General features: G+C 41.4%; 1 protein-coding gene across 4 annotated transcripts; it reads right to left on the bottom strand.

Annotated features, from left to right (window-relative positions):
* Positions 1-3,185: 3,185 nt before the first annotated feature.
* Positions 3,186-9,017, bottom strand: rnf41 (ring finger protein 41). 4 transcript variants are annotated; one of them, XM_030118075.1, is made up of 7 exons: positions 8,895-9,017; positions 8,021-8,101; positions 6,279-6,388; positions 5,909-6,180; positions 5,643-5,778; positions 5,367-5,470; positions 3,186-4,748 (listed from the first exon to the last, which is right to left on the bottom strand). In XM_030118075.1, the coding sequence occupies exons 3-7, from the start codon at positions 6,366-6,368 to the stop codon at positions 4,394-4,396; spliced, it is 957 nt and encodes a 318-aa protein (XP_029973935.1). In that variant the 5' UTR covers positions 6,369-6,388; positions 8,021-8,101; positions 8,895-9,017; the 3' UTR covers positions 3,186-4,393. The 4 variants fall into 4 exon arrangements, with proteins under 4 accessions (XP_029973935.1, XP_029973938.1, XP_029973936.1 ...); XM_030118078.1 differs by having other exon boundaries at positions 8,030-8,101; XM_030118076.1 differs by having other exon boundaries at positions 8,021-8,097; positions 8,895-9,000.
* Positions 9,018-14,962: the final 5,945 nt, after the last annotated feature.

Below are 14,962 nucleotides of genomic sequence, written 5' to 3'. Positions count from 1 at the left end.
GCACCGCCTCGGCGGCTACTCTCTCTCTCTCTCTCTCTCTCTCTCTCTCAGCCAATAAATACACTGCGGCGCTGCGCATCCAGCTGCTGAACTCCGCCGCTGCTCTGCTGCTCTTTAATGCACGGCAGCTTGAAAAGGCGACATTATCACTGGCTGTGAGCAGAGTCTGATGGATGTAGCCTGAAGAAATAACAAGTTACTGCAAACTCTGTTGCCCATTAAAATGTGTTTATACTGCTGACATTAACGTCTTGACCTTTTACTTTATCTCTCTCTCTCTCTCTCTCTCTCTCTCTCTCTCTCTCTCTCTCTCTCTCTCCCTCTCTCCTCTATAGAAAATCAATTGTTGTAAACTACGTACAAATACCAACTAAATTTTTAATTTGAAACCTTAACCAAGCAGAAGGAATTTTTTTAAATTATTATTTAAGGATTCCAACAGACGTAAACAGTGGTATCCTGTAATGACAAGAACATTAAGACGTCCATCATGTATTAACGGGAATGAAAGAAAGTCTCCATTGCATGTAAACTGAAGAAATAAGGTTACATGAACTTGCAACTAACTCCATTGCTCATCAGTGTATTGTTAATATGGTACACAACATTGAAAACAGATGCACTGTCTGTTTTGTAAGGGTACTAAAAGCCATCATCCAGTTAACTATTGCTGAGTGGGCATGGTTTCAGATCCTAGCCACACAGGAAGAGCATCCAGTATAAAAAAAAAAAAATTCTTTGGTTCATTCAACCTGTACAAAGTACAGGAGACAGAGAACTGCTAACACAGGTTTATAGTGTGTAGGAAGGTGCTAAATGCAGATATGAGAGGGTGGCTGCTGGTCGGCCACAGTTATCTGATCTTAATAAAAAGAGGGTGAGAATGGCAGAAAGTGGGTTAACAGAAGTCACTCAGAGCAGCAGGTGTGTCAGATAGACATGAGTTAGACATAAGTGAATAAAGGTTATCTTTTACAAACCAGTCAACTGTTTTTCAAAAACACACATTTTTATTGCTGAACTGCTTCGAAGCGTGGATTAGATTTGGAAACGAGTAACAGGTACAAGCTTTGAAGACATAGTATATAAAAATCAACTATATATTTAAAATGAAAAGCGTCAATCTAAAAGTTTAGCTATATGGACCCCAACAGCTGTCCACAATCCTATTGTGTAGTGAGAAAGAAGAAGTCCTGCATTCAACTGTGAAAGACTATATTTGTCATGAGAACCGCATTAACTCATAAAACTCACAAAGGCAACAAAAAGAGCAAAGCAGTTCTGTCCAAATTGCACCCTGGATCACTTCCACATGCAGTAATGTAATGGAAACTAATGACGGGGTTATAATGGAGAACGCTTGACCTCACGACTACTTCAGTGCCCCTCTTATTTTATTCTTAGTGTTTGCTACAATCATTTCTCATTGCAAAAGATTAATGACAGAACTAACATTTTCCATTTGCTATTTCTACTATTTGACAGTAGAATACTGTTGGTACTGTCACCTGCAGTTTCAAAGGTGACAGTGTTTGTGCATTGATAACTATTTACTGAATACTGAGGCTATATGACAGCGATCATTCGCAGTCGGTTTGTTTCAACAAGAACAAGTTTGTTCAGTGGAAGAGCATAAATTAAATAAAACACAAACTTGTCTAACGGCTAAACTGGTATTGTTGTAGATTCAACCATAGAAAAAAGAAGTTTTCTAAGCATTGTGAGTAATAATCCAAATGAACAAAGAAAAATGTGATAATTTATCTAATAATACACTTATTTTTAAAATTATATTGCAAACAGCTTCACTGATAATATACCAGTTGAAATAACCACAATAAATGAAAAACTGCCACACAGAAACTAAGATGCCATCAGAATAGCAAAAACTACCCAACGAGATGAAAGTGGCTGTGTTTTCTAGAGGACCACAGGAAGACCAAAATTATCACACTGAGAGGCAAAGCTGGAGTGCAATGATTTTGAAATACCACAAAGGGATGCAGAAGTAGCTCAGAAAGACAACAAAGAGCAAAATACATTAAACTACCATGCTCCAAATAATGACAGGATGTAACTGTGTCAAAAAACAACGAAATGTGAAACTATGCACAGATGAAAACAACACAGACGTTTACAGTGACCTTTAAAAAAATGTTTGAGTGCCACAAAAAGACGAACAGCAGAAAATTAACACGGAACACTTCAAAATTCAAACTACAACTGTGACTCAAGAGTGCCACAGCATGACTCAAAGTGACCACAACAAGGCAAAGCTACAACTTCAATTCACAAGAATACATACCTGTCATTAAGACAGCTAATACAGACATGAAAGGATCACAGAGGGACATGTGTGTAACAGCAGCAGCTGGCAGCTACAGAATATTGACAGTAATTTACATTAAAATGTACATTATTGAAATATTTGGACATGTATGAATCGCGGCTGTGTTCAGCTCGCAGGACTGCTGCGCTGCAGAAAGCGGCCGAGCACATCACATAATGATGTGTGCAGACAACAGAGCCACAGTATTTGGTAAAGCACATGATTTCACATTCCACTGACCACAATGGCGAGGGATTAGGCTCCACAATGAGGACGAGGCTAGCAGAGAGGATAACAGACATGGAAAACATGTGGGTGTCTGGGCGAGACAGCGAGAGGGAGAGTGAGTCAGGTCACGGCAGTCCGAGGCTCCTGCTGAAGAAACTCCCCTCCTGCCGTATGCAGTGGAAGCTCGTCCCACCATGTTTTCCTGAGTGCTAATTTCAGACAATTAGCAGTTATTTCCTCTTGATTGAAATCTCCGCGTCCTGTACGGCTGGGATGGCCATCGACATCATTTCATCCTCACTAACAGGAGGCCGAATCCTGATCAAGCATCTCCAACGCACACACGGATATTTTTTTTAGATTTTAATCAACGTGGATACTCCACACTTTTGATTTCAAGTGATAACCGCTTCAGATGTACACACATTTTTCAAACCAATCACGTGCTGAATTTTTTTGGTAACCGATTCATGCCTCGGGCCGCAAAGTGTGAGGATGGCGGCCCCGGGTGGCCCGCACGCCTCCAGTTGCCTCCCTGAAGCAGTGTGACAGCCCACAGATCTCTGATGACATGGTGTGGCTCAAAAAGGAACTGCATCCTCTCAAAAGAAACTCAGGACTTTTGCACGAAGTTTGACATTTTATTACTGTCTGTACAGCACGGTACATAATAGACACAAAACAAATAAAAACATTATCAAGGAAAATAGTAAAGGGCACAATCCACTTGTGTGGCCTTCAATGCCTTAAAGTCTTATTCTCATGACAGCAATGAGTGACTAATGATAAAGCATTTTCCTTCTAAAAAGCCTTATAAGAGTGACTTTACAAATATTTGTACAATCTCCGAGCTGTGTATGCTTTTTTTTTTTTTTTTCTTAGCGGCATCTTGGTGAAATGACGTTTGCCTACAGTGAGACACGAGAAGATAAATGTTTACGATTGAAACTGGATCAGCGAACATATCAGGCGAACCTCAACGGCCCGCCAAATGAAGCTCGTCGTACGTAAACCCCAAAATGTTAAAAGTCAGATTTAACACTTCCAACTGGACCCAACATACAGACTATATGTACAACCGAGGCAACAAACACAAATTTTAAAAAAAAAAACTTCTCTCTTCCTGCAATGACCTTCAAATGCACCGAAAAAGGCAGATCTCCAGACGACAGACGATAACATCTTCAAGCATGTTTTGTGTGAAAGGCAACACAATAAATAAAACAATTGGCACAGGAGTTTGGGACAATCTGAACCGAGAAGCACGATGTCTTGTGAAATATTCACAGGAAACTAAGCACTAAAGCGAGCGCGCCGAGGGTCTTCAGAGCCGACGTCCCCCGCAGACAGCAACACAAGCCGACTAAACAGAACTGAGATAAATCACCATTTAATTACAGTGCTGAGTATAACATTTATAATTCAATATAGTATTTTGTATTTACAAGCATTTTTACAGCCGAGGACATCAAACGGGGCTTCAAGCTTAGAACTATATCAGGACATATAGTAGAACAATCAGATCATATAATGCACTAAATATAAACCTTGTAAACATCACATCTCACCTTTTCTCTTCGATATCAGTCAGATTAAGTTTATATTTGCCAGGTTCATAAAGTATTTGTCCTTATTTTAAGGCATAGGTATCAAGCTTAGGAGCGAGCCTAAGATTTTACTTTAAATAAGCCAGATTTAGTAAGGAACGTTTCACTCCAGAGAGAGGGGAACAAAAAAAAAAAAAAAAAACAAACCCTTGCTCTTCACCACAGCAAACCCCTCCCAAAGTAAAACGTTCCCTTGTGTTCGTGGATCGGCGTGGCTGGCTGTGTGCAGTTATAAGATCTCCTCCACTCCGTGCGCAAAGATCATAACCAGGCCGGGCTCCAGGATCATGTCCTCCCCCATGTGCTGATTCTCGCAGGCCATCACCACCACTGCCTGCTTGCCAGGGATCCGCTTGGCAACGTAGTTCTCATAGTAGCGCCTGTTCATCTGCCGCGTCTCCAGCGTGGCCAGTCCCTGCGGCCAGTTCCGCTCGTGGGCGTTCTCGATCAGGTCGTTGACGATGGTGAGGGGACAGCCGCTGTCGATGAGGGAGCGCTTGATGACGGCCTGGAGCACGGCGTCGGGCGTGGAGATCATGCCCCCCCAGCGCGTCACGCGGGCCGGCTGCATGGAGTTCACCCACCTGGAGATCAGACACAAGTGGAGACTGTGAGATTATATATTACACTAGCTCTTCAAGGCATCATATTATCCTTCGGCATGGGTGAGCATGAGTATGCAGAGAGGACCTGAAGAGGTCATGAAGGCTGTTCCGGAGCTCGTTGATCAGAGTCAGAGAAAGCGATCCTCTTAAGCGAGCCCAGGGGAACGTACGGAATGTATGGAAATCAGATCGACCTCACATTTTCTCTGCAGACAACCCTCGTCTTGTTTTTCAAGTCTGTTCTGGCATCAAATTCTCCGGGAGGAATGTTGGACCACTTTACATGATTGTTGGTGATGTGATAGACCCACAAGCTCATCACCTTCAAGCAAGATGTCCAGATAAACCCAGTGGTTCCCAAACTATCTCTCATGAAAGCCTCAGATTGCCTCTAAAGTGTGCGAGTAGCGGAGAGGGACACCCACAAACTACTACATGTAAAAGCAGGAGCTGAAACAAAAAACAGTTTCCAGATCTTGGGGTCCATCCAAAGGGCCCGGGGCCCCAGGTTGGGAACCACGACGACTGATTTCAGCAGTTTCAGTCACATGTCTTTGGATCACTCGTGAACGGGAAAGAAGACTGAGGCTGACTTACTCCAGGATCTCGTTGTACTCTATGCTCTCCTCCAGGTTTTGCAGGTTGGGGTTTGCGCTTCGAATTGCTCTCATGTAGGCTTTAAGCAGCTGAATGTCTCGTTTCTGGAGGCGGAAGGAGTCAGAAACAGACGTGTCAAAACATCCAAAAGGAAAAACGGAACAATCCATCAGTCCAAACAATCAGGTAACAGGTTCTCACTCATCAGAAATTGGTACCATATCACGATTACGTCACTTCACACACAGTTGAGTTATCATCTAGAAATGTGCTCACCTGTTCTCCCAACTGATGTTTGTGTTCCGCAACTGTTTTTTCCAGCTCTGAAATTTTAGTCTGCTGCTGTTGCACGACACTCCTCAAGTGTTTGATACAGTTGTGGTTGGGCAGCTCATCTTTGGGCATTTCCAGCCTGCAAGAACAGGACAGACAGAACAATTAAAAAAAAATTAAATTCAATATAAAAGCTGTTAATCACACCTTATTAATGCTGCACCTATTACTTATTTTGTGAGACTTGCTTCCCTGTGGACGTCACTTACCCACATCCCTCCTCGCAGTTGACGGGTCTTTTGGGGTTGTGCTCGCAGTCCTTGAGGTGCGACTGCAGCTGATCGAGCCGCAGCGTCGCTGTGCAGCCGAAGCTGGCGTTGTCACAGCTGATCTGAAGCTTGGACAGCATGTTACGCATGATGCGGGGCACCGGCCGCAGGTGAGCCAACGTCACCACCGTGCGGTCGACGGGACAGATCTGCTGCTGGGCGAACCACTGCGTTATGCAGGCGTTGCAGAAGGCATGCTCACAGTGCGGAGCCTGAAACGGAGGCCAGAGTAAGAGAGTAAGTAACACACACACAAACAAAAAAAAAAATTCAGTGAGTAAAACGGTAGCTAAATAACTGAAAGTCTCACCTGCACGGGCTCTTCCAGTACTCCACTACATATCGGACAAAGCAGGTCTTCATCCACCTCCCCTTGGAACCTCGTAACGTCGTACCCCATGGTACATTACCCGCAACCTCCTGAAAGATGGATTGGGGAAACCTGGGTTTAGTAAACATTGAAATGCAAAGAGTTTACCAAAGATGCTTCAGACACTTTAGATTATTACTTGTGAAACAATCAAGTACCATCCAGAAGTTACATAAATATAGCCACAGAACCCAGAGGAGAAAAAACAGACGTTTCAATCACAAAAATTCAAGTTATGGCGTGGTCCCAACAGAGCCTGTTCTCACCAGTATTTCTTCAAGGTATGCGGAAGAAATTAACAGCAATGCATCGACTAAACCTGAGTTTTAAAGTCCCTAAAATGAATGATTGGCCTATTGCTGATTTAATGTGGGCGGTTTCTGTTTAAACTTTCTCTTTAATCTGGAGAACAAAAGCAAACAGTCAAGCACAGGCACTTCCTTCAGAAGGAAGCTAAACAAACAGCAGAAGTATCAAACTAAATCCAGATGAGATAAACTGGTTCCTCAGAGCTACATCCACTCAGTTACATTCACAACTCTCCAGTTACTTTGCGTGTGGGACGTGAGAACACGAAGAGAGCTGACAGCTCATCATTCACAACTAAGGTGATGTTTATAGTTTAAAAAAAAAAAAAAAAAAATGCAGTTGAACAGAATCCCAGGCTCCAAATTAATTACAATATGTTAGAAAGCGAGGCGGTCGTGTTATCTCAGTAAAAATATTCATATTCAGTCAAAATGAGTAACCGTCACTGCAAAAATCAATATTTCTTTCACATTAAAGACTAAGAATCCCTTCGAAGAAACGGGTGGTTGTGAGTGATTTTGTGATCGTCTCCACTTCAATTACCTGAACTAATGTGCAGCATGTAGTGAGACACATAACAACTAACGTCCCATTTTGTGTCTCAAGATTAATAATATGATGCTGAGCCTCCTGTGTCAGAATTTTTTTGACAAGCTTGTTGTCTCAGTCACAGTGATTCAGCAACTGCACCCCCCCTCCCATCAAAGACTTCTCCTGATCCAGGCTGAGATTGGGATTTTCTTTTTTAAACAACAAACGGCTTCCTGCACAGGAGGTGCAATGAAACATTAATCAAAGTGTGTTTGTGTGTTTGCACAGTGCAAGCTCACCTGTTCACAGAAACACTATTTTTTTTGCCTTAGTTACTAGGTGCGATGCTGGCACAGAGGAGTATCAGAGGTGGAACAATTTGTTCTGCCACTGTGTCTTAGTGCAAGTGAAAAAGACAGCTCGGTGTTATAAAGGCTCAACAGTCCCAAAGCCAAAGGCTTCTGCTTCAACACTCCTAATTCATAATAAATTCTTCTTTAGCCTCTGGAGGAGTCTGATGACTATCCGTTCAAATGAGTCAGGTGGAAAAACAAGGCTTCCTTGGGAAGCACAGCTTCAAGAACTATTATACATTACAAATATTGGATGTATAATCACCAGTAATGTGGTGGTGACAATCAAAAGACACCACAGCCAGGCACGTTTAGATGAATGCATCACCTGAGTGACCTAGGAAAATATATGTAATGTTTCGGTATCTAAAATCACTAATATGATCTAAAAAAAAAAACAAAAAAAAAAAAACTATCAACATCCTGTTCAAAGCATTAAGAGTCAATATCTTTTACACAGGCGATAAGCACAAACACTACGAAGCCCACCTCACTCACAAAAGGCCTCAAATGCTCCCATCAAGCTCTGGACGCAACACTGTTGGATCACATCTGGCAGAAATAGACTGTCTGTTGAAAGAAAGAAACAAAGAAGACAGAAGATCATATTAAAACCAATTCATTTGTTTGGAAATTACATGTGGATGTTTGCTTGAATAATAGGCATAGCAATTAAGCGAATCACAGGATACAATATAAAAGGGCTTATCTGTGGGGATTTAAATACCCAGGAGTCTTATTATTATTGAGATGCGTTATTGAGATGTCCAAAAACAAAGTGAAAATTGTTAGCCAGTTAACATCTTTGGCCCCATCACTCACTCGCTGAAGGCTATAAATCCTCCAGACAGCCTCAAAGCGATGTCCTTGCTCCGGATCTGACTGATGTTTTAATGCTACCCTTGACGTGGTAATGTAACAGATTCTTGGACACTGTGCTACCCCAGCTGACTGGTGTCTGACCTCATTTCTGATGATTTCCAGCTCCTTTTCCTCTCATCGATCTCAACAGGCATTCAAACAAGCGGACTACAGCGTCCATGCTAACATTAGCCGTAAGCAGCCGGGATTTTCTGCTAACACTGCTACAAACCTCCAGGCTTTTGATGCTTCTGATGAAATGAAACAGGGTCCACGTCAATAAAGACCCTAACATTTGTAGTTGCGGTGTTCGCACAGCTATCTTCTCACGAATCGTGTGAACCGTTTAGCCACGTTAGCATCTTCGGTCCCGTTGGTTTCCTGTGTATATTAGCACCCGAGCTAACAGGAGAGATCTCCAACTGGGCAGCTTACACCGAGAAAGGGCCGTTTGCACGCAGCAACGTGAGACCGAAACATCTCACCAGACCGATTTACTTACTTGAGTGCACAAAGGAAGAGATATTTCTCAATATCTTTGTGTATTTTCGGACGTCCGACTGTTATTAGCGGCTTGCTTCCACGTCCTGCTACATCCTACATTTCCAAGACGTTGCTACGCAGGAGGCCAGTGACGTCATGACGCAGCAATGCTGAATTTAATCATTCGACGTCTATGGCTCTAGTCACAGTCAGTAACAATTTTCACGCAAACATGTAAAAATATATATATATATATATATCAAATTGGTGCAAATTCGTGCAAAAAAAAAAAAACAGCATCAGACTGAAATTTAAAGAAATGAAATTATCAGTTAACTCATATTTCACCTAATATCTGAACAGTTGCTCAAAACGAATGCCTTTAGTCCAGTGATAGTAATCAATACTGAAATAATATTCAAATATTTATGGTCAGCACACTCTTCAATCGCATTAACAAATCAAATATATAGTCGTTGTTTGTTTGTTGCTCAACACATAAAATTAATGAAAAGCAAAGAGTAAGAAAGAAAGAGTAGTAAGAAAAAGCCACTACATACTAGAGCTGGATTTATGCATAAACCAGCAAAAAGGCTTTGTCAAATCTGGATTTCAACGGATTTCATTCAATGTATGGATTTATTTATTTATTTATTATTATTATTATTATTTTTTGTCTTTTCCAGTACTTCTTAGTCAACAGGGTTTTGTTACTGTGTTCCTCAGCTTTGAAACAACTTTAACTGAGGACTGCTTACAGAAACACACACACACACACACACACACACACACACACACACACACACACACACACACACACACACACACACACACACACACACACACACTTCTTTCAAATCAGACCTTAAAACATGATTGCTTTCTCAGGTTTTACCATTAAAAATAAACCATTAAAAATAATTCTAGTTATTTTATTATATACTATATATTCTCCTTTTTATGTTTTTCCCAATCACATTGTTGTAATGTTTCCATAATCTTTATCACTTCATATTAAGATTCTTAACTTCTTTATTTTAAAGTATTTCCTTTATTTTCCTGTCAAACACTGTGAATTGCCTAGTGTCTAGCGATGTGAAAAAATTTCTTTGCTTGGCCTTGCCTGTGTAAAAGTTTTATTTCCTGATTAACTTACAATTAACAGGCAAAATGAAGTGCTATTCTAGGCCATACGCTGCTGATGCTCAGTTTGTGACAGAAGGTAAACAGGAAGAACGTGAACAGCAGCCAACATGCAGACAAAAAAAAAAGTGTGAGGACACACATGAACAGAAGGAGGGACACATTGAAGACATGAGTCAGATTTCAGTGCTGGTTCGACTGCATGCTCCAACACTGACAAAAGGCAGGCATCACAGCTTGTTAATTACATGTTTATACTGCGCGTTATCGTGCAAAACTGAGGGGTTAAAACGATGGCCTCAGAAATATCCTTTACACCGGCAGATAGAACGATCAAACCCAAACTCGACGCCCTGGTCAAGGAACCAACGGAAGCCATCGCTGCTGTTGGTAGACAGGAAACTCCTCACAAAGCTGTGTGTGAGATGGAAGGAGAAAGGCTCATTTTGACATGGAAGCAGAATGAGGAAACACCCTCGAGTGTAGAATGACTCATCACACAAAAGACGCAGTTTCAAAGGAAGAGAAAAAGAGGATGTCGAAAACACTGTAATTATATTTTTTAAGAATTGCTTTCAAAAGAACAAGAAATATCAGAAAAGCTATCCCATAGACACAACATAGGAAGTGTTTAAATTCATTTTCCCCTCACAGGCTCTGAAAGAATGTCAATTTTCAGGACGTAATTAAGCTAAATGTTCATTTAACACAAATGGTCCATCACATAATGGAACATCTCTGAACCTCTTACGTGGTGCTCATGGCCTGAAATGGTCAGTATCCAAGGAAAAGAAAACAGTCAGTAGCTTAATGCAACAAAGATGTGAATTTTCTTTTACTATACAGGCATTTAAAATCGATCGATGTCCATCCCTGTCACAGCTCAGAACACTCCAGAAGAGGCTGCAGTGCAGCTGTTGCTGTGACGGAACGCCGTGATAAAAAGAGAAGGACAGAAATTCAACATTTCTGGTGACCGGTCGAGGTCGCATCCTGCCTCTGCCCATTGTTTACTGGGATCAGATCCTGCGTCACACCAGTCTGAACTGGATAAAGCTACATTGGAGATAGATGGACGCTGGATGAGTCATCAGATACAATCCAACAGTTAGCGCATAATTCAGAGGACAATACGACAGGGACACTTCACAGCTGTGTCGCTCCACCTCACAGCTGTTTCAAAATGTTGACAATCACACCAATAACAGGATATTCTTTCCTGTCAGTGTAACTCTAATGACACTGGGGTTTTTCTCTGGTTGGACATGATAAAAAAAAAAAAGTACAAATCAATGAACATGATACAAAAGAGCAGAAATACAATAGAGGAGAAATATTTAGAAAATCCATTTTGATGTTCATTAACAATCACTTTGTGGTGGAAAATGAAGGAAGGAATAAATTGTTTTTATTGCTACCAACCAGTAAATAGTGCAAGCTGTTATATAAGAGCATGAAATGACCTTTGGCATTTGGCCTCCTGCCTGAGTGACTGAATTCAGAACAACAGCTCCAGCTCAGGATTTTATTGCTTGGCAGCTTTACAAAGCAGAGAAATAAAGGACTATATCACGCACGTATTTCCAATATATTTAAGTAAATGAACAACAAAAACCCCTTGGCTGTCAGAGAAGTCAGTGAGAAATCATCAAGAGGAGGTAGTTCAGGCGTATATCTGCCCAGATTCACTGTGGTGTTAAGTGACATATTCAGGAATTGACTCCTGTGATCGATGCAAACCTGAAAGTCATACAAAATATATAGTTTTGACTTAAAGTGGTGTTCAAAGCCGATATTTCCACCTTCCCTTTGAAGCTTATCTTCCAGTGGCATTGCTTCCTTGATGTTGCATGAAGATTAAAAACATGACTACACACACAGGAAGTATTTAGCAATAGCACTTTATTGAACACAAACAACCCTAAGCCACAATACTGAATGACAAGACCAATTGGCTGCAGCAAACATTTTATAAAATAGATTCAGGTTTAATGTCACTAAACTGTTTTTTTTTTTCTTTTAACGTCAGAAAGACAGATGCAGGTTTTTCCAAAACAGTGAATGATCTTTTACATATTTAACATTTCTGTAACAAATCATCATTCACATGTTCACACAAAGGAATAACAAGGCAAAGTGCTTTCAGGATTGCATTGTCGAAAAAAAAAAAAAAAAAAAAAAAAACCCAACAGAAAAATGAATGGCTTGAGGTTTAGGTGTGGTGGCGGGTGGCGGGGAGTCGGGGGCGGGGCTGGTCCTGTCTTGGGAGTAGGCATGGGTGTTGAGGGGTGGGGGGGTTATTGGGTGGGGTGGGGTGGGGGGCTGGTCAGAAAACCTCAAACCTTTCACCTTGTCCTGCACCCCTTGTAATCAAACTGAATGTACAACGTCGGGGCAGTGCGGAGACAGACGCCTGTGTAGCAGAATTTGGTTCAGAGTGGACAGATGGATTCAAAGGCATACGGCTCGAGGGGCTCGGACTCCCACTCGTACAGAGTTACAAAATCCACATCGCCATCTTCCTCGTGACAAACCTGTAATATCATGAGAACTGCAGGGCAATTGACGGCTGACCCAGAATGAAGCTGTAAACGTTGATATATTGTACACTATAGGGCTAGACGGGGAAGTATATGCATAAGAGGAACAAAAACCAACAGATGGAGTTTGAAATTAAAAAAAAGCCAATGCGTGGTTATTCGTTTTCTAAAAGATGATTCCTCTGACCATTGCCACTGAATGTTAAAGGGGATAGACTATCATCATAATCTGCATCATAACATTGTCTGGCTTCACATTCCAGTGGTATTTTTGTCATATAAATGCTTCTCATAAATATTTTTTTTTCCCAACGTCAAAGAGACATATAGACACACAGCACAACCAAGCACACTTCATGTATAACTACCATTGCTTATGATAAATCTGTATTCCCATACTGTGAATAGACTTGCTTTTTTTTTTTGTTTGTTTGTTAGAAGTCAGAACGGGTGGCAAGACAAACAATACTCAAGGCTGCAAAACAAGGAGGTAGGAGAAATGCTACTGAAAAAACAGCAAGTGATGCTAACGTGATCGTTCACTGAAATAATGGCGAGGACGCCGGGCTTCTTGAGCCGCGCCGGTGCCGCCAGCTGCCGCGCCGGTCAGTGCCCGAGGGGCAGGTAGAACATCAAGGGTGAGATTTTTCACTCTGCATCTGGAAAGTTAAGCTGGAGTATTGACATGTTGATGCTGTCTGCAGCTCCCTGATGCGGACCGGTGGAGCAGCTGAGGTGATCTACTAACTGAAGAAGTCCTAAAAAGAGGCCTACCCAGCCTTAGAAAAAAAAAACAACAACAATTTGAATCGTGTCTTTACCCTATATTCCCAGACTGGTTTGTGTCCTAAAGTTGGCTAATTTCAACAGAGTTAACTTCATTGGTCCTGTTTGTCATCACAGGTCTGGAGACCGCGCTGCTGGTGATGGCATTGACTCCTTTACACACAGTAGAGTAGTATATTTGCAGATTTGTAAATGAGGTAATCAGCGTTAGGCTAAATAGGGGGAACCCTGTCATTGACACACATGCCCACTTCATTCACCAGCAAAAAGCAAATTAAAATTAAAAAAAAAAAGAAAGAAAGAAAGAAAAAGAAATCCTCTATCAGAGGGACAGGACTGTGAAAAATTAAATCAACTTTGGAATGTCGGTGGACGAGCCAACTTTTTTTTTTTCCTTTTTCTTTTTTCATGAAGGTGCGCTGTGAAAACTATTTGATTGTAACTCATCACATGCCCTGATTCAGAGTCCTTCCACTCCTGATAAGGGCTCTTTTGTATTTCTCCAAAGATAAGCCACTCATAATAAAACCAGGCAACCCATTATCTAACACCTTTTTTTTTTTTCTTTTCTAAGTTTAAATTTGCGATGACTTAAGGCTGCCTCAGCAGCAGATCGACGCCTGCTTTAAGTCCAGTTGTGAGAGGATTGTTAATAGCTTGTGAGTTGCAATGAGGTGGCAACATCTACAGTGAAGCGGACTAAACTTTAAAAAAAAAAATAATAAAACACAACAAAACATGTAAAGGAGCTACGACTACTAAAAAAACTGTCACAGAACATGCAGTATACATCCTTTCCTACAGTAGGCTATACCTAATAGCACATTCAAGGGGGTCTTCTAATGGGCAAAATTCTCTGATATGGCTCTGCTTTAGAGTAATCAAGCTGGGTGAGAGACTACTTCCACTGTGGGCTCACAGGAGGAGCGTGTCCATAAGGTGCTCCGTCAGGAGATTTGCTGCCTTACGTCACCTGCACGAATACTATTGTCATTCTGTTCGACGGTAAACGCCGGGAAAGTGTTCCGAACATTTGTTTTCCTCCGTGTAAATACATTTCCCCCCCCCCACCCAAAAGACACATCTTCTGCTGGTGAAAACAAACGGCACTTTCAAAGGGGAATGTTTCTCTAAAACCACAATCACAAGACCTCCGAGTAACAAATTCTGAAAACACATAGGCTATACAGTAGATATAAATCTCATGAGTTTCATAACTGTACAAGCTTTAGGCTACACGCTGAAGAGGGAGGGACACGAAAGAACCCTTAATGCTTAACATTGAAAACAAATATAAGGCATTTTCATATTTCCTTTTATCCGCATACATCACTGACAGCAGGTCTAAATATTTTTGAGAAAACATTTCATTCAAGGAGGAAGAGAGGATGCATATACACATCTACACATGCAAATGAACATGTCTACCGGCTAGAAACCAGAAGTCCAAACTACTATACCATCGAAGTCCATTCATAAAGAGGAAGGAAGGAAAAAAAAAACACTTCCGCCTACTCAAATCTATCAGTCAACTTGTGCACGGTCCATTGTCTGAGCAGGCAGCTTTAAAGTTGGATTTTGATCACAGTTTTTTTGTTTTTTTTTAAGAAAGGAATAT

This window comes from Salarias fasciatus, chromosome 20, assembly GCF_902148845.1.
Source record: "Salarias fasciatus chromosome 20, fSalaFa1.1, whole genome shotgun sequence".
Classification (NCBI taxonomy): domain Eukaryota; kingdom Metazoa; phylum Chordata; class Actinopteri; order Blenniiformes; family Blenniidae; genus Salarias; species Salarias fasciatus.
This window is presented reverse-complemented; position numbering and strand designations above follow the sequence as displayed.